Raw genomic sequence first — 24,901 nt, 5'->3', positions numbered from 1 at the left:
TCAATATGGGGATCAGGGCGTAAGTGTAGCAAACAAACGGCCTTTTACGTAACCACGTTTCCGTCTAAGGAAAAGCCTCTCGGCTTCTAAGCTTCTGTACACTTCACCTCTAGTGCCACAACGGTTTTCAACTGGTTTGGCGCTAGCACCTTCTGTCTTTGTTTGGTGTTCCTCAAAGAAAACCATTTACTTTCTCCACCGAGCAGCGTTGCGATCGAGGTATGGTAATGCTTTGCCCAAAGAATTTTGGCCGATTTTAAATAAAATAAAAGAACTTAGACGACACGATGTAACATCCGCATGAAGGGGCGATTGGGACATTAATATATAGTACTACGCTGAAATTTGGCGTTGCTGGCCGCTCTCTACTTCTCCTAAAGGCCACTGTGGAAGGCAGAGCCAGCGACAGGCCGTCAGGGGACATTTTAGTTGTATTTATTGAAAAAAGAAGCAGAGCATTCGGGTCGCATGGGCTTCTGCGGTGTAGCCTGAAGAGTTGCACTACCGCTCAATGTATTAAACATCATCGACTTGCGAAGGCTGGCGGTACTGAGCCACTTGTGTGCCTCAGAGCCACTGCGGTTTTATGTCGCCATAAGACACTGCGGACCTCAAAGCATATTTGTCTCATTTACCACTTTCCTCTCATTTACAGAACAACATTGCTAGCGATGGCCCACTTAGCTGTTTCTAATTTCTCATGCGCTAAGCCAATTTTTTGGTAAGAGTTCGCTTGCCACACAGTGAAGGAAAACGTGGTGGTCTCTCTTTTTGCAAGGTATAGTTACCAACCGCTCCAGGTATTCATTACGAACGATCGCAATAATGACCTTATCCCGCTTTCAGACCCGCATGCCGGTGTACGTTGGCCGCTACCCAATCGGCACAAGCTTTCAAAACTTGCACCATTACTATCAGGTACCAATATATATGATACCTCTTTGTTTCAGATGAAAACAGATTTGCGCTCTTTAGTATCAATGTACCTTGGAGTTTTCATGATAATTTCAAAGTCAGCAGCCAGACGCACCTAGACGCTTTAACGGATCAAGGAGGCATGCTATAGCACCATAGTTTGTCAAACAGTTTCAGCATACCACTCTCTATTAAGCTACACAAGGTCTTAAGCATCTGTTGAAGGCCTCGGATGATTCTTTGTACAAAGCAGCCCCATTCTGGAATAGTGTTCTAGTATTTAAGATTAGGAAGCAGGAAGAGCGGGGGAGGGAACAAACGCGGGTTAATGACATTCAAGTCAAAATCCAGAGGAATAAATGGGCTTGGGCAGGGCATGTGATTCGAAGGCAAGATAACCGCTGGTCCTTAAGGGTAACGGAGTGTATTCCAAGAGAAGGCAAGCGTAGAAGGGGCGGCGTTGAGACTTGGAAGGTCTAATGTTGGTCGAATGTTGCGGCAGCATGCATATATGTAACAAGGTTCTGTTTACACGACGCATATCTATATTAGGCCTGAATTTATTTATTTAGGCTTAAACACAACGACTACCATGAGACACGACTCAACATAAATTCAACAAAAATTACTCAACAAATAATGTGTTGACTGCGTTTGACAATAAATATGTTGAAATAGCCATGACCATGGTTAAAAACTTGTTAGCTTTGTTCATTTGCTTTTGTGTAGGTAGATGGTGCAGAAGATGATAATAAAAATCATGCAAGAAGAACATGCGTGCTCTACTTGCTTGATTTTCCTGCCGACCATAGCAGACACTGTTTTTCAGAACCCCTGATAATTGGTTGCTCACATGGCTAGCCTGGAAAACAGAATTAAAGCTAGTAGAACGGTCTTGCAAGCAAGTTGCTCATTTAAAAGAAAGGTAAGACTGCACGAATAGAACGAAAAGTGCAAAGAAACGGGCACCAAGGCTGCGCATACGTGATGTTGTACTCGTTTGTTTGCCTCTGCTCCTCGTCATATTTTGGCAGTCTTAACTTCAAAGAAGTAAAGCATTCAAGCATTGCCATTAAAATATCTGACTAGCAGTTAGTAGCAAACATTTAATGCATGGGCTTCACCGGATGGTGAAAACCGATAACTACATATGCATGAAACAACATATTCTCTCTATTGGAGACACGCGCTGATTATGAACAGTTAGATGAGATCACTTGTTACCACTGAACATTGCAATCTTTCACACTGCTTGTAACTATCACAACATATGCAATTTTCGCGTAACTGGCCACTTATATCAGTCGTACCTCTAACATATAAAAATATGATATGCATGAAAGTAGTAACCCTTTAAAATAATTTCTGAAAAGAGTTCATTACCACGTTTCAACTCATGCGCCTATGAGCCTAAATTTACTACTTGTATGCTTTGTTAAAACAGAACTAAAAGAAACTTAAATTCCCGAATATAGAGTATTTCAAGTACACTCAACCAAATTTTTTTTAGGAGAAAGATGACTGACGCCAGCCAAGTTAATTTTGCAGAAAAAACACGATGTTTCGGGACCGCCTCGGTTCCTTCTTCATGGTGTGACTACGTGCTAGGCGCAGCTTGGCTTTTTAAGCCCTCGTGAGGATGACCTCCAGGTCAGTGGCCGCAAACCATGAATGTAAGAAGAGGGAAGTGTCCCCAGGGAGCAATTAACATTGTTCCGTGTCTGTTTGATGTGCCACGACTCGGCTAGAAGCCTCCTTCGCGGGTTAGCTTCGGTTTCCCTGGGGACACTTCCCTCTTCTTACATCCATGGTTTGCGGCATCTGACCCGAAGGTCATCCACACGAGGGCTTAAAAACACAAGCTGTGCCTCGCCCGCAATCACACCATGAAGAAGAGGCCGAGCCGATGCCGAAATGCCATTTTTTCCCGCAAAATTAACTTGGTTGGTGTGAGTCATCTTTCTCCTAAATTAAATTGCCCAGCTGGACAGACTTCTGTCAAATGTTTTCCTTTGAACCAAAATTTTGTTTAGCAGATCTTTGTAGGTTCAACATAGTACATTGGGTTCATTTTGGTTTCACGTTGATTCAACACGAGCTCAACAAAGCTTCAACTGAAGCTCAAAAGTCATTTTTGTAGAAGTGGGCGGATGAGTTTCAGTTGTCGGAAATAGGGTGGCTGCAGCTGCCAAAGGACAGCGTTAATTAGAGAGACATGGGAAAGGCGTTTGGCCTGCAGTGGCCATCGTCAGGCTGGTGATGGTGATTAACTGCGAATCCGCAGTAGATGGGTGACGGAAACACATTCATTCAGGACTAGGTTTACTGGGTCCGCTCGGGCTAAGGGAAATTCTTTAATTTATTAAAAGATATACAAATAACTAATAACCCGATTGTCTCTTTACCCCGCAAATTAAAAATATCACGAACTCTAATGCAGTGACAGCTTCGAACAATGATGCTGCTTTTGCTGAAGTTAGCATGTTGCGAACGTTAACATTGTGCTGAAGAGAGTTCAACTTTTAACAATTAATCGCACCTGCTTTCTTTGGAAATTGCTTACTTCGCCACCTTGAAAGATACGCGCGCAGTACCGCGCTTAAGAAATCAAATACCACAAGATTTTGGGCTTCATAAACATTTCTTGCGACAAGACATAAGTACTAAGGGGTGCGTGATCGCGCAGAATTTGAAAATGAAGAAACTTTGAGGGGGAACTAAGTCCTGCGACACGTTTGGTATATAACATATCGTAATGCACTGATTCGAGATGAATGCAGGAAATGCCTCTCCGCTTTTTGCTGCAGCCGGGTTGACATCATTCACAATGTCTCTTTTCTGGTAAGAGGGCGAGGCCAGGAACTAGCTGGTTGTGCATGATGCTGATTAGTTCGCGCTCCTTCCTGCCATTGTTTCCTTTCTACTGTGTTCGCCCCATAAAGTGTAGCACGTATTAAGCATCTTTTCTGGTCTCCGTTTTTCGCTCGACGAACAGCGTTTCTCACCCTGTGTAGTTTACCAGCTCAGAATGGCTGCATATAATCACAAAATTTCTGATAGCCATTTCTAACATTTTATTTAATTATGGGTACCCCGAAGACAACATTGAAGGGGCATTACAGGAAGAGGTAGAATATTAAATTGTTGAGACTTTCAGTGGATGAATTGAAGGATGATAGGTCGAGTTGGTGCATGGTGGCGCTTGGCAGGTCATTCCGGTCCCTTGCTGAACGAACAAAAATTGATGACAGATGCGCGAAGGTCCGTCCAGGATGAAGATACACGGCTTTCCCAGAAATTTGGTGGTTTCAGATGTGACATAATGTGCTTTGAAAATGGATGAGAGCTAAAGTGGTCAGAAAGACACAGTCGTTAAATTTTTCAGCGCTTATCTAGGGTTGTCAGCGTGGTGTTATGTTTTGGTTCCATGACACATCGTAAGAACATGGTGAGAAGGTGAATCTTGGTGCATTTTCTTGTTGCCTGATCGCTGGCACTTAAGAGCGTCATGATTTGTTTAGCGTTTCAGTGTCTTCAAAGCTTTCCTTCATTCATGCAAATTGTACAATCTCTCTTGAGAGGAACTTTTGCGCTGGCGACATGAGCTGCACATTCCTACGAACAAGCCTATTGCTGCGTGTGGCAGGCCAGCTAAATGTGGTATCTTGAACGCGCCAATGCATGGAATGAGTTCCAGCTGTTCAGGGACAACGGCTGAGGGTGAATTTATAATGAGGCCATGATTGCTTGTCTTGCATCTCTTTGGTTTTTACCGCGTCTTTATTCCTTCTTTGCAAAGCCTGAACACTTTAACTCGATAGCGTTAACGCTCCCGTTCTGCAGAAAATCCGATGTTCTCGTCGTCGGCGCTGTGCGCGAAAATTCACTGAGTAGCAGCCCACGTGGGTCACCTAGGAAACGCTACCTTGAGGCGTCACCTCAACATGCCTTCCGAATTGTATGAAACAGACCACCGTCGCCGGTGGCAGTTGAATTAACGATTGATTGCAAGATGGTCCTCGGAAAGAGCTTCCTGGGTCGCCGAAGCTGCAGCTTTGGCAGCTTCTACGATTGCAGGGCAGTGGCGCATCTCTTAACCTCTGCACCCCTCTGCCAGGAGTGGCGCGAGAGCTCCCAGAGATCTATCAAATTGATAAACGTTTTATTAACCGCACTAAGTGTACTCATTCATGTGTTGGGAATTTACAGGGAGTCATAACTCTAGAAAACTCTCCTTGGTAAATGTGCAGTAGAACATTTCTGCCCTGCAATATTCGCCTCTACACTTCAACTCAATGAGAGTAATCATGCAAGGCAAAGCAGGCGGAAATGAGTGGCATGAAACTCTTACCTTCAGTGACGGAAGTATTGGCTATAACGTTTCTTTCATTTCGCCTGCCGAAACTAGCACGTTTGTCGGCTTAACCTGTTCCTCAAGGGCGTTTCCAGACGAAACTTTATAAGCAACTGCTGCATCGCACCAGGAGAAGGTTTGTGGCGATCGCCAACACCCTGCATGCGTAATTACGAATACTGAGTATTAAATTCATAGCTGAAATATTTAAATCAAAGGCGTGATGATAGATTTATATGAAACTGAAGATTATCAAAAGATGACACCTCTAAGAACTTGATATCAACATATTGCACGCTAATTACCGTGATCAAAATGTTTAATGAAATATTTTTTTATTTAAGAGACCGCCACCAATTATCTTTTATGTTTATGTCGTACCGGTCACTTATCCGAGTCCCAAAAACGAATTGTGCGCAGTGGTTTCCATTTGTTCTTAAAAAACCATAAGATGCTAATTTGCAACACCCTGTATAACATATCCTTAAATAAGGCAGGGTTTCGATTGCCTACCTGCATTGCATAATATGGAAGCGCACAAGTCAGAAGTATAAAACTCTGGCTTTCAGGCCTGCGATCGCCGAGAAGAAATGTCCCAGAAATCCGGGAACTACTGGTCGAATACAGTGATATATGTGCCCCTGCGTAGACTTCGATAAAAGATCAGCTCCGTCATGCTATAATTCACCCGTCCTGTATTTTCAGGTCAGCTTTAACAGAATGCAGGACTGGGGAGTATAACCAAAGTTTATCACGTGACTCCAAATGTTCGGCAACCATCTTGCTTCGTTTGCATTAGAGGGCAATAATATTTAACATCCGAATTTCTTTCAGATGTACAACACAAAAAACTTCTTGATGTATGACCACGGTCCAAAGGAAAACGTTGTCCGCTATTCCCAGGTAAGATCTCCAACTATTCTTCCTGTTGTGAACTCCGTTGTCAATAAAATACGGCGTTTCTGTAGCCAGAAGGAACTCCTAGCTAATTTTCCCAAATGAGCGCTTGAAAAAATGGCAACCATTTTCATAAATGTCTATTACTACAAAAAGAGGGCTTATATTAAATCCATAGTTAATTATCAGCCCAGAACTGTCAACCTATCCTTACAAGCGTTTATGGAATATATGTTTTGATTCCTTCTTATTGATCCCTAAACTAACGATTAGACCGTATTGGCACCTTGTTCCTGCATCAGCTGCATGGTTTAGCAAAAGTGCAACGCATGTGGCTGGCGAAGATAATAAACAAGTGTAACCAGAAACGAAAACAAAAAAGGTAATAGAAAATGTATCAGCACAAAAGAGAGAGACAAAGAGATAGAACAAAGAAGGAGAGAGAAAGCTTACCCTAGTGAAAGCACTTGTTTGGTACCCTGGACTGTGGGCAAAGAAATATGAATGTGGAAGAGAGAAACAGCTGCGTTAAAACATAAGGAGGAGAGAAGTTTCCCTACAGCAAAGTCATTACATGTTCCGCTGGCACGAAGTAAAAGAACATTGCGTACGAAGTCTTCAGATTGTTCCGATTGGAGGGTCATTGCTGCCACTTTCCGAAAATTCCTTTCGCCAACACAAATTTCGCGATAAAATTCCTCCATTGTTACCCCTACTGGCCCCCTAGTGTTTCCATTCGATGAACCCGACTTGACGCCGAAGACCTGTTGGCTCTTAGTACCAACTCCGCCAAAATTAACCAAGGAACAGGTTTCGTTTCTTAGACATGTGTTCGAGCACATGTCTAACAAAAGTAAAAACAGCGCTAATTTTACTTTTGTTACACAATGTTACATCAACTAGTCCAGCAAGAGGTAAGTCAGTCTAATTAGCCCTTAAACCCTAAACTTGTGCCAAGCAGGGAGAACCCTTGTCGCCACTTTTGAAGGCCGACTGGTCTTTAGAGGTGTCGTATGGTCTCCACTACGTGTATGGGAAGGATACCCCGTTTCTTGATTAAATCTGTTAAGGACGGCACATGATTTTGCAAGCGTATTCTGCAGAAAAAAAATAGTGCAGCATGCGGATAATGAAATATTCCAGTATTAAATGTCTAGTTTTTTATTGTTTTCTACTTGTCGATGCCAGGTAGCTGCGAAAGCAATTGCATGGCAGCGTTTTCTGCGGCGACAGGCGAATGTCAGCCAGTGAAGAAAATTTAACCACCTAGGACGACAGACCCTGTCTGTTCGGGAAACCAGCTTTGACGTATGTATTTGCCTTCGACGTACCATTATGAGTGACCTGCGCACGCGTATAGTTAATGATATGTGCGCCTTAGGGAAACTATGTACGAGGCGTGTATTGTGCGCAATGCCTTTTTTTTTCATGCGGAAGGGCTTCGCAGTTTTTTCCCGTTTTCTCGTTCGTAAGCTTACACTAGGCATCGAGAGTAGTAGTCAGCTGCAATCAAGGGTGAAAACATCTACCGAGCTCTTATATGAATAAAGGAGAAATTTTTAGAGTTACTTTCGATTATTGAGGAGTTCTCATGATGATGAAAATGAATTTTTATGGCGCAAGGGCATCTATGACTAAAGTGCGCCATGGTACAAGGTATTTTCCACATCTCAAGGTGGGGTCGAAGTCTTATTTTTCAATAATTTCACCCTAAATAAGCCGAGCAGCAGGCACGGGAAAAGCTTGTACCCCTTGAATCACCGATGGGTATCCGGCGGCACTGGGGATTGAACCTCGCACCTACCGCATGCGAGGCGGATGCTCAAATCACTTTGCCACCGCTGTGGTATATTGGGGAGTTCACACAGGCACGCTATACACTACGTGTACAGTTGAGCCGTCATCTTGGTTTCTTTCTTTCTGTTTATGTATATGTGTTTGCATTGTACACTGATGTGGCAGACACAAGGGGGAGCACAATGGATAATGCTCCTATGCAAGAGCAGACAGCATTTCATTAAAAGTCAGCTGTTCTTTTTTATCAGAAAAGCTGAATCCTTAATCCAAAAGAACAATTACCCATGCAAGTCGGTACATGACACAATGTTAGCTGCGCACTGGACAGGAAAGTAGAAGACACAGAAAAGAAAGCTGTGTGAGCCTTAGAGTGTTTTATGCCGCTTGCAGCATATAATTATTGATCTGGAAAGCGGGGCCTCTAAATCATTTACGACTGCTGCGCGAGCACTAAATCGCACGTGCGAATAAAGCTGGGACATAATAATGCACTCGTTGATCAAACAAACGAAAGACCCCCTAGAACAATGTAATTTATTGTATAGAACAGTCTTCCGCAAAGATCAGAGTTGGTGCGATCCATTGTAGGCACGGAGAAATGCGCGTTGCAAGATCATGCTAGACAGTATTTTGCGTGCACTCCACTTGTGAGTGCTCATTACGGGCATTCGTCAGTGGAAATATTTGCAGGGCGATTGGTTGGGAACCCTTTTTACGGTCATTGTGCATTGATTTTCAATGTGGCTAACTGAGAATTCCACGTGGGGGCAACGCTGCTGATCAAGTTGAACGTGGTGTTCAATTTTGTAAGAAGTAAGAGCACTAACTATATTAATCAGTAAGATTTGATGCACTATCTGAAGTTGTTGGATACGTTAAGGGTTCTTTTTTATCGTGTCGACGCCGCTAAACGCACTGCTGAAAGGTACAATCTTCGTCAAACGTCTTAAGGCCACATAGTTCAGCTGCAGCGAAATGAATTTTCCTAGAATGCTCCGCGTAGCGGATCATTGAAACCACAAGTAAAGCAGGAAGCTTCTCTACAGCTAGAGGAAGCTTTTTGCCAAAATTTAAAGGCTATTCGATCTTTATTAGTGCCCTTAATGGTTCTGTTAAACAGCTGAAGTGAAAAGCCTTTGGCCTTAAGACTTTTGACCACTACTGTGCGTGCACTTTTCTCGCAGGTGTACACCACGCACCTCTTGCGGCTTTCTGTGTCTTTTACTGCATCCGTGGCGGAATCCTTTCCTCGTGAGCTTTCTTTTTCTCCCTTTCCTTCTAATGTTCACAGGAAACTCCACCAGCCTACGCTCTAGAGCGGATTCGAACTGCCTTCGCTTTCTTCTCATCAGAAGGAGATGTGTTCGCCAGCTCTCAGGATGTCGCTGACCTTGCCAACAAAATGCCACAGCGAACGTTGTTCTCCATCATATTTTTCCTCCACCAGACCTGTATCACTTCGACTTTGCCATTGGGTGCAGGACGTCGGATTTGCTACACAAACTAGCAATCGACGCCATACGCAGACACGCCAGCGTAAGAATGGAAACAGAGCATGGTGCACTGTTGAGCACTTAGCAAAATGATAAAATTCGTTTTCTAAATTGTTCCTCATTTTTTGTGACACGAAAGGGTTAAATGTACAAGCCAGTGGCAAAGAGCACATAAGTCATTTGTGACCTTCTCAATGCTGTGCAACGTGAATAAACTGACGAGAGAGTAATGCGTGTGTAAAAGAGGAAGTAAACTAATACGATTGCAGTAACCAGGGGGCGGTATTCTATGAGCACTCCATTTTCCGTTTCACGTCCATTAGATCCTGTTACAGTGGTCACTGATATATAGCTGCGCCTTTCAATTGTCAGTGGCGAGCGACCCCGCCATTGGATGGTTGTCACCCGGACCTTACCTTTGACTGAAATTGGACGCAATATGCAACCAATGGTGGTGTGCATCGCAGTGCTCTATCAACCACAGCCGAATAGAACTGAGCAGTGGCCGCCACTGGCTGCGATATGCAGGCAGGCAATGGTGAGGTCCGGTCGGCAACCACCTAACGGCCGGGTTACTTGACTAAGGCGGCTGAAAGCCGCAGCTTTATCTCAGTGACCACTGACAGAAGACCGAATGCACGGAAAATGGACAACGAAAAATGGAAAGCTTTTAGAATAGAGCCCCAGAGTACCATATGTTTTAAAGGTATCGGCAGTCATGAGGAGATGGAGGTCAAGAATGTCCAACAGGGATTCGATTATCGGAGAATTAAGGTAACCAATAGTTAAGGCAAAGAGATTAGTTTCGTTTGCAGAGAAACGCAGAGAACTCAGTATGTGTAAACTGTGTCATCTCTCATGACACTTATTTTTCTTGGCTGAGCGACACTGCGCTATCGGTAGGGAGCAAAAGAGGATTGCGAGTGCTCGTGATTAGAATGAAATGGAGCGGCAATGTGTACAATCACGCCAGCAGCGCGGCTCTTCACAGGAAAAGCGACAGGCGCCATAGGTACGAAACGAGGGGACGTCCGATCAGCAGGGACAGTTTTCCAGTCGTTTGGCAAATCTCCAACAATCACCGACTGTCGAAATGCACCGACGTCCGAATTTCGTGGACACGTGTTGGTCAGAGAGTTATTTATTTATTCTCAGAGTGAGAGGCATTCGAAAGAGGAGCGGTTAAATAATTGAACAAAATAAAAGAATACATGTACAGGTGGAGTAAAAAAAGATGAGCACAATGACGTCACTGAAGCGCCCAAAATGGCACCGCGCTGCGAAAATCGCACCGCGCGGCTGGTGCAGCGCGGTTCTTTGCAACAGACCTGGCGCTTTTCTTTTCGACGCGTTCCTAACCGCAGCGGCGAGCGCTGTTATCTGTCGCTCATGTGGCATGCCCGTAGTACTAATGTTTTTTTTTGGTGTCTGTACTAACAATAACTTCAAATTTAATATTCAATGTTTGCAAAAGATTTGAGAAAAATTTTACGATCTATGGAAAAAAATTTGGGGGCGAGGTGCTTTCGTTCCCACGTTGTAAGAGGAATGAAGCACGAAAAAAAAGTCTTTCTCTTATAATAATCAAGGCAGGTTATGTAAATGCGATCAACAAGGTGTCGCTGACAGTGTGGTTGAAGAAAAGTTTGTTCCATAGTACTGCATTGGAGAAGAGTTTATGTAGTGGATTTAAGAAGGCACGTTTATGGTTTCGGAAGAAATAATGACGACTAAAGACAACACTGATAGTTACTCTGAAGGCTTATATACTGGCTGCTTGATAGGAATTAGAGATCACAATCAGCTCAAGCTAGAAAATATTAAAAAAATTACCCACAATTCACATCGTTAAACTAAATGCGACATAGGCGCGCTAGCACAGCATGAATGTACCTTTCGCGCAGGTTACGTAAGACTGTTTCACATACAATGTAAGCGGGAGCTGGCGCGACTAGATTTCCGCCCTTCCACTTGGCTGTATCTGCCTCGCAACCGGTTTTTCTAAAACACCAAGCCGACCTCAACCCAGGCGAACGACTGTAAAAAAAAAATATGGTAAAGCCTTCCTGGAAAACAGAACGGTAGGGATGACCATTGCACTACTGAAATCCAACCAAATCAGGCTAGGCAAAAGAGGAACGCCACAAGGAGCCTCGTGTCGCTCTAGCTTTTCAACCTGGCTTTAATTGAAGTTTCAGACATGTTAAGTGCCATTAAAAACATACAGTATACTCTCTATACAAACCGCGGTTCCGAGGAGCAAATAAGAAGTTCTTCAAGCAGCGGCTGACACGGTGGAGGAGGAGGCAAGACGAGCAGGCCTCGAGTGTTCCCAACCCAAATCAGGACTCCTCGTTATTCGACGGAGCAAAAACCACGAAGACAGGATCCCAATAAACATTACGATCCAAGGCAAAAACGTAGAAGGAGTGGAGAACATACGTGTCTCATGACTGCACATCTCCAACACCCTTAGCAACATTGTAGCCTTGGGGAGACTGAAAAGCTCAGTGCAGCAGACGGCGCGCAGGATGAGGTGCATCACCAAGAGACGAGGCATAAAAGAGCACGACATACACAAAATCCATCAAGCCTTCGTCATCAGAGAATTACATAAGGCTTCCCGCAACCCCATCTAAAGAAGGTAGAAGAACAAAAGATTGATACCCGAGTCCGGCATGCATATAAACCGGCGTTGGGGCTACCTCACCGAAGAACTCCTCGCCCTGGGAGTACACAATACCTCTTCTGAACTTAGAAGAAGCCCACCTAACTCCACAGATGGTTCGACTCTCTGCCATCCTAGCGGGAAGAACAATGCTGGAGAGACTGGGCATCGAAAGGAATATATGGCGGACCATCCAAGCCACGTTACTTGCCATATCCAAAGAAAGATTCGGTTCATACTTCAACCCAAGAACATGAACCCGCAAACCCTAGAGGGTCGGAGGGAGGCAAGACCCAGCGATTTCCATTGACACTTGCCGAGGCCCCGAGACGTCATCTACGTCGATGCAGCCAACTAATAAGAGAGCCTTCCATTGATTGGCCATCTGCAGGGTATCCCATCCGCAGTGGCCACTCCATTCATGGCCGCTACGGTATTCACCAAACACGCTGTAATTGCGGAAGAAGCCGCAATTGCAGCTGCCAATGCTTTCAATGACGCTATAGCCATCGTTAGCGATTCCAAATACCCCATCACCAACTTTGGAAAAGGCGGCATCTCACTCACGGTCAGAAATATCCTGAAGAATGTTGACGCTGCACCCCATCTGAGACATTGACCTTATATGGGTCCCGGTGCATGCCAGAAATCCTGGACACGAGAATGGCAACGCACAAGCTCGAGTTAGTGGCGGCTGAGCAGTGGATGGTCTGAACCAGGAGACAACCAGTGAAGCTCTTATTTCGTACCACGCCACAACACCAATTTCATACTTGCAAGAAGGCAATTCTCTCCTCCGCACCACTCCCTCCTGAGGCAGGTGGCGTGGAGAAGTATTCAGACCGACTGTTTCCCCAATCCAAATGTATACTCGCACATACGCGTATTTACTGAAATATCTTGCCAGAACTGCCACTTCTACGGCGATGAAAGAACTTCGAACCTCATAATCTGAGGCTATAATGCGCGACCTCCTACCCCAGATCTCATCAGTGCTCCCTCACCAGTAGCGTGGCTTTCAGTAAAGGCCAGCGACGACCGAGACACTCAAGTCAAGGCCGTCGAATGGGCCTATGCTGTACGAGACCTGCATGGTCTGGACATCACCTACTGACCACCATTGTACTGTTTAGTACAAAAAAGAGTTTACTCACTCACCAGGATACATAACAGGCGTTTTCGCTGGCGCATTAAGAGGAAAGGCAGAATTCCCTCTCAGCACCGCCACTTGCAACTCTTTGCCTGTCACTCCCCTGTGCGATGTCAGTGCACATTAAAGATCCCCAGGTGGTCGAAATTATTCCGGAGCCCTCCACTACGGCACCTCTTCTTCCTTTCTTCTTTCGCTCCCTCCTTTATCCCTTCCCTTACGGCGCGGTTCAGGTGTCCAACGATATATGAGACAGATACTGCGCCATTTTCCTTTCCCCCCAAAAACCAATTATTATTATTATTATTATTGCCTGTCACTCTCTCTTCCAATTCCTTCTCCTATTTGCACTTCTCTCTGCTCTCCAAGTGTACAGGAGGATTGCCCTTTATCCACGTTGCCACCTGTCAAACGGGGCAGGTGACACGCTTAGGCTTCACCAGATCACACCGTGGCGTTTTAGCTAGTGACTCACCTATAGTGCTAGCCCACATGACAACCGTGGCATGTAGCAGCTGGCAGGTGAATGCTTCAACAGTAGATAGGATTTTTTCCACGCGATAGCGTATACTGCTCGCTCGGTCGAAAAGCCGTCGGCGTAGTCGGCACCGCGTTTCGGAAATAATCAGGGGCTGCGTAAAGAAAGTCGTATCATGCCAACCGTTTTCCGGAGAATGTACCAGATGGTGTCATACGATTCAGCGTTTCGTGCAACATAAACTTACTAGTTAAACTGCAGCCTAGCTTGCGGCAGAGACTCGAACAGGCGACCTATAATCTGGGGCTGTGTAGGAAAGAATCATACCATGATGATTTGTATCTGAGTTAATGGTGATTGATTGGTGTATGACATGCGATGGCAAGTTAATGAAACCATTGTAATTAATTTATTTATTTAAAAAATGAAAAAAATTAGAAAAAGGGGCTTCAAAGGTATCAAAATGCTCAGAATCAAAACCTAATGCTTGATTATGCTAATTAAAAAAATATTAATTGATCAATTAATTGATTACAACAATTAAAAACGAAAAGTGCGTTCAAAGATGTCAAACTGCTCAGAATAGAAAGCGTAACCCCATATGCTATCGCGTCATACCCTTAAGGCGGCGCTCAAGTGTACTCTAGAATTTTTTTCTCTAGCAATGCATCTAGTGCTAACGCACTAGGGCTGAAAAAGAACGAGTGGAACAACATCCATGTCGACGCTTGTCCGTGTCTTTTTCTTGTGCTCGTTTGTGTTGGCGCTTCTTTCTCTAATGATTTATTGGCTCCGTGTTTTCGGCGCTAGACTACTGATCCCAAGGTCGCGGGGTCCAACTTGACTTCCTCAGCCGCATTTCTCCTTAGATTAAATAAAACAATTCGTGTGCGCTGTGCGATGAAGCCTCATATTAAATAGCCCAAGGCGATATAAATTAAAAGGGCGCGTTTCACTGCAGCGCTTAACTCACAGCCTGTCTTGCTTCAGGACGCCAAACCGTACATACCGCAAAATTTATACTTATCCAAAATATAGCTGCTCACAGAAAGAATATGTACGTAAAATGACATTGGTAATAATGAAGATGTAACAACAAGTACATCAGTAAGGCATGATCAGATAGAGCAACCGTTCCTCATGCAGGGGAATTTATGTTGCATAGCTGTTAGCTAATCTAGGAAAAATTCGACATGAGCTCATAAGTAGAAACGATGAAGCTGATTAATCACAAAAAAACTGAAGAGTAACTGTGTCAGCATGAATATCTATGTACGGGCAAAATTTCATTTGTTTCTGTGGTGCTGTGCACAGCAGGCAAAAGATACAATAAACTCTTAAATGCTGTTGAAATGGCGTTTTTTCTTGCGCTGTTTTTCTCTTTAGATTCAGCAAAAAAAAAAGCTCCGAATACTGCAAGTAGTCATGTCGACATGAACGCATGTATTGCCCGCCTCTCCTATTCTTTTTCTTTGTCAGAGCGCCAGAGTATTTAGCAGTCCTGTGGCAATTTAAGCGGATTGGGGCCCGAAATGGTTGCACGTGCCGCGCTCATGCTTACTGTTGTGCCACGTCTGCTGCCGTTAGAGGCGATCAGGAATAGTATTCTAGTATTCTAAAGTAGATGCATCTATGCTCTGGGCCGAATAGGGCGACCTGGCCTGGAGAAAGGTATGAAAAAAATTTAATGTCTTAGCATTAGAAGCCCCACTCTAAAGAACAGGTGGTGTCCGGCGTTGCTGTGTTGTGGATACCACCGGCCACCTGTCGTGGCTGGCATGTAGAAAAGGGGAGAAAGGGAGATGCTCCTCTCCACCTGTCGAGGGGAGCAGCGACATGCCGCAAGGTGGATGCCACGGGTAGAACCCAGGGGGTGGCTGCAGTTTACGCAAGAGGTTCTGACGCGGATGGAGGAATGCGCCTCCTGAGGTTGGTTACCACTGGAATAACCCGGCGGTTGGCTGCGTGGTTGAAGGTGGAGGGTCTATCTGGCATTGCGTATAAGCTTTCGCAGATTAATGTATAAAATCGCCTACCTTAGCTCTTCCAGCATTGGGAAAGCCCAATACTAACCCACTGCCATCTCATAATGAGGCTTAAGTGGTCCGTAATTTTTTATTCCAGTGGTATTTTAATTTTTTTTGTATTTGAGATTAGATGACGCGATAAAGCACTCGCGAATTTACTGTGTGTGAGTCGCTTGAGTCCAGAATCAATATCCCCAAAAAATTAAAAAAATGATCTTTCGAATATAATGTAAGTACGATGTACACCATGGCTCAGTGAAATGCTATAAGTGATCTGTTTACCTCAATTCACACTTTTTTAATGCGAGTGTTCCGTGAACCAGCAGGAACCGACGACATCCTCGAATGCTATTTGTGGAATGAACAGTACCAGAACGGACACACTCGCCATGCGATGGCCTTGCAGGGCAGGTGAAATGAGGGGCTTCTTAGAGTGCACACATGTATATTTGTTCTCCAATAAAGCCCGACGTCGAACATTTAATGAACAAGCATTACTTAGCTCATGCGTGGCGTCTACGGAGAGGGTCCACACTTCCTGTCCACAGCGCTTACTCGGTTACTTGGTAGTAACTCGAATAAATTCGGACGAGAGTAGCGCAAGCTGAAGCCAATGGAGTGCATGTCCATACCGAGTTGAAGCCGCAGTGGCATTCATTATTAGTGGTGTGCTCTTCGTGTTGCATTTATTCTAGTGCTCTGTTGCTAAGGCATATCGCATTTTGATGTAATACTTATGTGCTCCACTTTGCGTCTTTTCTCGTGCTTGGTCGCTAAGGTGCGTCGTGTCATGCACCCGGCTGATTCGTCAGTATTCCTAATGCTTGTAAATAATTCATGTACATAAAGCATTGCATCTCTCTGAGGAATCGCATGTTGAAACTAAATAAACAAGCGGCGATGTTGTAGTGGCGTAATGCGGTGCTCAGCAAAACTGATCTCTTGCGGCCACTCCAGGTTCTAAACCCACCGGGGTCATAAAGTATTTTTTTTATTATTTTATTTTAGGCTAAGCACGCTTCAGACAAACAGAGCTCGGTGAAATCCTAGATTAGAAGGCTTAGTGCCGCACTGACACGTCTAGCTACGAATGCTACGCGAGACGAGATTCCCCTCTATCCCCGGCGCGGCAGCTGCGGCAGAGCAGCTTGTGACGTCACCTACGGCGCGCGCCTATGATTGGTTCCTGCATGCTACAGATATGCTCCTCCAACTAGACCCCATGCGTGCGCGCAAAGTTCGAAGGAAAAATCGGCTTTAGACATCGGGTTTTTGCGAGAATACAGGTAGTAGTGCTACTGCACTAAAATCACCAGTAAAATGTTCATTGATCAACACCCCAAAATGAAATTGGATGCGGTTTAAATACTGTTGAACCTGGTTAGAGAGCGAAAGCTCTGTTGTATCGGGGAGCTACAGACATGGCCTGGGGTCTGTAACGTTGAGTGCTTTCCGGACAACTTCCAGCACCGGAGCTCATCGAAGGGACTGCGCACTCATTCTCGTCGATGTCGTCGCCGTATGTGGCGAGAGCAGCATTGGTAGGCGCCCTTTCAACGAGCTGATTGACGTCATGCTAAGTTATGTGCCTTGCATTGCGTTATACCGTATATGACGACATACGTTCAGCCATTGTTATTCTTACATTTCGCTAAATTATTTTTCAAGGTTAAGCTGAAGGTCACGTCAAGTGCGTAGCACTTGTAGGTATTCGTTGGTATAGCAACATACATATTGTCTCCGAACAACGTAGCGCGACTCAAAAAGGGGCTTTTAATCGAATGGCCAAGCAGACCAGCAGAGAGCACCCGAGCGTCTTTATCGCTCTGTCACGAGCCAGGTCATGCCGCTCGGCCGCATGGGGCAGAATGTGAGCAGTAGGGCATTGCCTCGATGCCATCGTCAAGAAGAGGGGGGGGGGGGGGGAGGGGCAGTATAGAGGCACCGAAAGTGCAAAGGCGCATGTGGCGTCAGCACTGAATGTAAACCCCGGCAGAGGCTAACGGGAGTAATACGGTTTCATGTGCGACACGCGGACGACTTCATACTTGGGCGGTCGAGAAGAGCGGACAGTTCCTTGCGGGACCACTTCATAGATCACCTCGCTGACTTGACGTAGTACCCATTAGCAGAAGCTTTGCAGAGCACCCGCGCCAATATTTCGGGCTCTATACCCAGGCGTGCTCGCCGGGATTTTAAATCACCTCCCTGTGGCGGAGGTTGTAGCACCGGGCGCCGGTTTATGCTGGTGTCGCTTTCGGTGTTTAGCAAGATGGGGAGCGGCTTCTGCGTGACGAACGAATTGTTTAGCGCCCGCGACAGACGAGGGGCATAACTCGGCAGCAGCATGGCGCCAAGCATGCGCAGCGCGTCACGGCCATACGCAAAACTGAAAGGACTGAAGCGCGTCATTTCTCGGAGGGCGGTGTTGTACGCAATCGTCATGTAAGAGAGTATTTCATTCCAGTTGCTATGGTCAGCATCGACGTACCTTGACATCATATCTGCATTGGTCTTGTTCACGCTCTCAGTCAGTTCATTCGTTTGAGGTTGGTAAAGGGTCGTTTTTCTATGACTCGTGCTACTGAGACGCAGGGCCTCATTTGTAAGAGCCGACGTAAAAGCGGTTCCCCAGTCTTTGAATACAACCGCGAGGGCGCCGTGGCGAAGCACAATGTATTGAACAAAGAACTGTGCAACCTCAGCCGCGGTTCCACGGGGAAGGGCCTTGTTCTCAGAATAGCGCCAGACGTAATCCGTGGCAGTTACCGATGGAAGACACCGGGAATGGGCCTACTAAATCCATGCCTACTGAGGATGCAGAGACCTATATGAAACTCAACCGCGATCCAACGAAAAAAATTGAATCGGAACTGCGGAAGCTGGTGACTGAAGTGTTCAAGTACGTACCTCCTGAGAAGGAACACTTGTACAACAAGCTTCTTTGCCACAACGGCTCGGCTCCCGCGGTCTAAGGAGTTCCAAAAGTGAACAAGCCAGGTGCACCACTGCGACCAATTGTAGTCCACAGGCGTTCACCATTGTACAAACTGTCCCGTCATCTGCACGAAGCCCTACACCGACTAGTCGGAAAACGACGACCTACGTTAAGGACTCTAGCCACTTTTTGGAAAAACTAAAGCAGACATCGATTTAACACGAGGATGCCGTGGTTTCATTTGCCGTGAGATCTATGTTCACGTGCGCCCCTGTAGACTTCGCATTACAGTGTCGGAAAAGAGCGGTTTCTTCGAGGTACTCGATGAGAGGCAGCAGTCCGCAGTCGGCCTTCTCGTGTTTTTTTATCGCCAATTCAGACAGCCGGAAAAACCGGACTTGTCCAGGACAGCAGTGATAGGACCGCTTACAGCAGTATTGAACCTGTACGTTTGTTGAGACACGCTGGGTAGAGCATACGAGCTTGAGTTAAACTCTTCACTTGGAAGTGAAACATATCCGGATGCGGTACATATGGAAAGGGCGGATGTGGTGAGAGTGCCGAGTAAAGCAGAATCGTCTTCGGACTCATTCGGTGGGCATGGACGAGGAGCTCGGGAGAAACAGTCCGCATCGCTATGTTTCTGACCTGACTTATACACGATTGTGACGTCGAACTCTTGCAACCGAAGGCTCCAGCTAGCAAGCCTCCCCAATGGATTTTCAGGTTCGCAAGCCAACACAAGCAGTGATGACTGCTCACGACTCGAAACGGGCGCCGTACAGGTACGGACGAAATTTCGTGACTGCCCACAGAATAGCTGGACACTCCTTTTCAGTGGTGGAAAAATTCACTTCCGAACGGGACAAAGTGCGACTTGCGTATGCGATCATGCGTTCTACACCGTCTTGCACTGCGCGATCACCGAATCGAGGTCAACATTGCTGACATCTGTGTGCGGTTCCATGTCGGCTTCCTCGTCGAAGTGGCCAAGGATAGGCGTAGATTGGAGGCAGGCCTTGTGTTTTGTGAAGGCTTTTTCCAGATCCTGGCCCCAGGAGAAGGGTTCTGAGTCCTTCGTCAGGTGATTTAGTGGCTCTGCGAGCTTGGAGTAGTTTTGAAGGAATCTCTGATATAATGCGCATAGCCCAAGAAACGACGCAAGCTTCGTTTATATGTTGGCGGGGGGAATGCAGCAACGGCGGCCATCTTTTCTTGGTCGGGGCTAACGGCCGGAGCGCTCACGATGTGGCCATGAAATTTTAGCTCCCTAAATGCGAAGTAACATTTTTCAGGCGTGAGAGACAGACCCACGGAACGAACTGCCTCGAAAAGAGCGCGCAAATGCTTCAGGTGCTCTTAGAACGTGTCGGAGAAAATCACGTCATCGAGATGCACAAGGCAGAACTGCCACTTCAGGTCAGATATTACGGAGTACATCATCCGTTGGAACGTTGCAGGAAGCACATTAGATTCGTACAGTCTGTCATGAGTAACGAAGGCGATCTTTTCTCGGTCACGTTCGTCGACCTCGATTTGCCAGTAACCGCTACGCATGTCGAGCGACGAAAAGTAGGTGGCGTGGCGGAGGCAGGCTAAGAAAAGTGTCACATATATCAAGGAGACTAAATTAAATTTTAAAGGAAAAAGGTGTGAAGAAGACGACGCGAATTAACCGAAGAATAAAGAAGAGGAAGAAGAAGCATTCGGTGAGGTGGAGGGAAATGATTGGTGGAGAAGCATTCGGTGAGGTGGAGAGAGATGATTGGTGGAGAAGAGAAGAAGACGACGACAAGGCATACGTGGACTAACACCGAGGCTATAAAATGGGGAGTGAGAGCGAGGCCCGAGGAGGAACAGCAGAGAAGCGGAGGCTCTGGCGGGTCAGGGACACATTGGCTGGAAGAGAGCGACGCCGGCTACTGCTCCGGTGAGCTCGCGTTCTACGACTCCGCATAGTGGACTTCCTGCCGTGCCTGAGATCGTTCCGGGGAGTCAACAGAGAACGCTACCACCTGCTACGGCCAGGGGTGTCTCCAGCGCTGTTGCCACCCATCCGGGTGGTGCCCCTAACGCCAACAACACCGGCATCACCTCCACGGCGCTTGGACCGGGAGCTTGTACGACACAGCCAGCGACGCCGCCAGCGACGCCAGCCCAAGCGCGTCGAACGCCGCCAGCGATGCCAGCTCAAGCACGGCGAACGCCGCCTCGACGCCGCCTACTGGATCCATACGACGCCGCAGCCACACCGAACGAACCGTGAGCACGAACGCCGACTGCTAATAGTAGAACACTAGTAGTAGACGCTAGTAGCAGTGTGCCCGGGTCGTGTGTATTTATAGTCTTTGTGTTTTGTGTTATTTTTGTTAGTTTTGTGTTCTAGTGTGTGTGCCAAGTAGGGTGTATTAAATGTGCGTTTGTATGGGCACACCCGTCACCTAGTCCATCCTTTCGGTCCGAGTGTTCTCCGGAGAGATCCGTGACCAAAAGTCAATGCCTTTAGGTCTAATGAGTCATCAAACCGCGGCAGTATATAGACATTCTTTTTAGTAAGGGTGTTGAGACGTCTGTAATCTACGCAGAAAAGTAAGTTGCTGTCTTTCTTCGCTAGGACAACAGGGGAAGCGCAGGGGCTTGTCGACGTTGTTTGACGTCGTCGTGGAGCGATTCGGCAACTTGGCGGCAGATGGTATCACGTTCCTCTGAAGATAAGGAGGCTAAAGTAGCGGTCTTTGGTCACTATTGACGATGATGCTGTGCTTAGGTATTGGCGTCTGGCGAACCTTGGAGGTTGCCAAAAAGCAGTCACGGAAAGAGTCAATAAGGCTTTCCACGCGGCGTTTCTGATTGGTCAGACGGTCCGGGGTCAGATCAGTCTTAACGGCTGCTGCCGTGTCTCTTCCGCTGTTCCGGGTTCCGTTGTGGTGGATAAGGCACACTGGCCAGCATGCTCGCAAAGTTCTTCAAAATGAGTGATCACTTTTTTTTTTCGCCGAATGTTAAGGGTACGCAACTAAAGTTGGACACTAAGAGCTCGGTACGCCCGTCAACAAGGTGGACAAGAGAGCGAGCAACGCAAACTTGCCGAGACAGCAGCAGCGACGTGTTCGCTTCGGCAATGCCAATAGTGCCGAAGCTGGTATCACACTGGACTGAAAAACTTGCTTGCTCTCTGCGGTATCGTTATGTGGTCGTCAGATATGCGTAGTGCTGGTCTGTGCGGCCCGGGGTCGATATCAACGGCTCGCTGTGTAAAAACGATACCAATTGCTCCCGCAGGTTGATGACCGCACCATACTTTTTAAGTAAGTTCATGCCGGGATTGACTTCTCTGGAGCGCTCTCGTAGCACGGCAAAGGAGGCAATGAAAGTTGCACCGCAGATCTATATGCGGTAGGTGCGGACGCCAATCGGCATTACCACATGGAGACCAGCTGTTCGCATTTGCAGCCCAGACCAAGGTGTGAAAACCATTGTGAGGGTCGTGGATAGCTGGCTTTTCATGACAGAAGAATCGGCTCCGGTATCCACGAGTGCTGCCGTGTACGTCATAGCGGCGACTAGAATTTCGGCGGCGGAAACCATTCTTTTACAACTCGCCGGAGAGGCCCTCGGTGGCGTCGTCGATGAGATCGTCGTTGAGCTCGTCGGTGAGGTCGTCGATGTGGACGTCGGTGGGGTCGCCGATGAGACCGTCTTTGAGGTCGGCGTTCGGGTCGTCACATCAAATGGTCGCATGGAGACTTTTACTCTCAGCGGCAGCAGCGGTCCACCGCTGGAGGGACGTGAGGACATGCCAGCGGTAGGGCGTGCGTCTGCAGTGACCTGACCATGAGGCGCGACAGGGCGAAGCACCCAGTCTTGCAGACGGTGACCTAGACTGAAGTCTTGGCTCGTTATTGGCCAAGTACTGTTAAATGCCCTGCGGTATCTCACTACTGCGCGATCGAGATGCGCCTGGTGGAAATCCTCTTAATACCATCCTCCGGTATGGGTAGTTGCGGAGGACATGACCTAGCTCCCGCAGTGGTAGCAGAGCGGCCGTCTGTTGGGTGTGCGCCACACGTCTGCTTTTCGTAGAACAGGGCGCGGGTCACGCACCTCGACTGCGGGAAGATATCCCTGCGTTCGTACGGCAGCAGGAATGAATGCATGTAGCAACGGCTCAGGTCTCTGTGGGGCTCCGGTGTGGCTCATGATGTGCGGCTCCGGCTGTGGTGCCGGTGGTGGCTGCACCGTTCACCGAATTTCGTCACGGGTGGCATCGGCTACAGCTGCAACACTTGCAGGTAGAGCATCTAAATGGAGGTTGCGCAGTTCTTCGCGGACTACACCCCGCACCATCTCCCAAAGCGCCTCGTCCCCGGCGACTGGCACTGACGCACAGTAGTAGTGCAACACTTCCCTGACGACCGTATTGCGCACTGCCTTCCTGCGAAGAATGTTCATACCCGTGGCTTCTTTGGCGAAGTCAGCAACGGTTTTTGGAGGGTCGCGTATGAGGCCAGCGAAGAGCTGCTTCTTCAAACCACACATGATGTGGCGTACCTTCGTTGCCTCGGACATGGAAGTGTCAGCCGATTGAAGAGACTTTTCACATCTTCTATAAACAAGGGGGCTCTTTCGTTCGACTGCTGTGATCAGGAGCGAAACGCGCTTCCGGCTTTCTTCTTTCGTTTCTTTGCGCTGAAGGTAATGAGCAACTCTCGACGAAACGCTTCCCATTTGGTGAAGGAAGCCTCACCGTTCTCGAACTATGTCTGCGCCGAGTTTTAGAACGCGAAATACACATTTCGTAGCTATCGCCGTCGCATTGGTAGAAAACGGCCACATGGTCTAAGCTGGCCAACCTGTCCTCGTCATCCTCGAACCAATCGCCATGGAAGAATGACAGTAAGCGAGGTGTAAGGAGTACAACCGGCGGGACAGTGCCAGAAGGCTGACCTGTCTGACTGCCAGTAGTGGACATCATGGCACGCACCGACGTCGTCAGTGGCTGACACTCAGGTTCCAGGCTTCGCAGGCGGCGGCTCGCCTTGTAGACGGTTGTTGTTTCCAAGTGTCGGGAATCAACGTAAAAATTGTCTTCGGGGTGAGCGCTCATGAGACGATACCGAGTGGCTCCACCAAAATGTCGCCGACAAACGTAGTGCGACTCAAAAATGGACGTTTAACCGAACAGCCAAGTTGAGCAGCAGCGCGCGCCCAAGCGTCTTCCTCTCTCCGTCATGAGCCATTCTCGGCCGCATGGCGGCGCCAGCAGAATGTGAGCAGAGTGGCAATTATCAACCGTATATTTACTTTAATTAGTCTGTCTAATTAATATTACTTAATGTGCCTAAACATCCTCTTTCAAATGATGCATTACATAGACTTTCTAATGTTTACTACTAATTATGCACTTTACTATACTACGACGTCAGCATGGTTAATCACACTAACTAGTATACGCCTATATACTATCTTTGTCTAGCGATCCAGTGGAACGGAGCTACGCCGCGGCGAAGCGGGCAGCTCGGCGCAGCGACCACCTGTTTCTAGGCGCAGATCCGGATGCTAGGGACACCGTTGATACCCACCTGCTAGTCCTTTAGAGGTTTCAGCAACACGCAGCGAAACTTTTGTTTGGACTAGCATAGTAGAGCCTTCGCCCAAAATGTTTGCCGAGACTGACTGTTGAATGGTTGACAGCACCAAAGTTGTCAGCGATATCACAGATCATCGAAGATCTTTCTTATACTTCCGCAAAAGTTTTAACAGAAAACCAAATTCTTTCATAGAATAACAGGGCGGATTCCAAAAGAAGACAAACATAGCAGACAGGTAGAAAGTCAGTAGGAAGGATGAGATTAGGAAGCTTGCCCGGATAAGATGGTCGCAGCTGGCACGGAACAAGGTAAGATGGTGGTATACTGGAGAGGACTTTTTCCTTCTGTAGACGTAGTTATCCTGATGATGATGAGGAAACACTTATGGTAGGGATTATATTGCACAGACAAGTTTGCTTCCCGACATCAGTTCCCGCGGAATTGAGCGACAGATAACTGGCTGGTCACTGCTGCATTATTATTAAGACGCAACAGCGTCACGCGTATAGCTTGATCATTTCAAGGAGAGAGCCCCAATGGCGATGAACTGGAATCAAAAATTCTTAAAGGACCAGCGTGTGAACAAATATTGC

The 24,901-nt window shown here is 47.0% G+C and overlaps 1 protein-coding gene across 1 annotated transcript in view; it reads left to right on the top strand.

Annotated features, from left to right (window-relative positions):
- The window catches only part of LOC144097892 (lipase member M-like), a 33,506-nt gene extending 20,268 nt beyond the window's left edge, over positions 1–13,238 (top strand). The window contains exons 7-8 of the mRNA XM_077630497.1: positions 9,411–9,521; positions 13,108–13,238. Coding sequence (XP_077486623.1) covers positions 9,411–9,521; positions 13,108–13,238 — 242 coding nt within the window. The remainder of the gene's footprint in view (positions 1–9,410; positions 9,522–13,107) is intronic.
- Positions 13,239–24,901: the final 11,663 nt, after the last annotated feature.

Source organism: Amblyomma americanum, chromosome 7, assembly GCF_052857255.1.
Source record: "Amblyomma americanum isolate KBUSLIRL-KWMA chromosome 7, ASM5285725v1, whole genome shotgun sequence".
NCBI lineage: Eukaryota > Metazoa > Arthropoda > Arachnida > Ixodida > Ixodidae > Amblyomma > Amblyomma americanum.
This window is presented reverse-complemented; position numbering and strand designations above follow the sequence as displayed.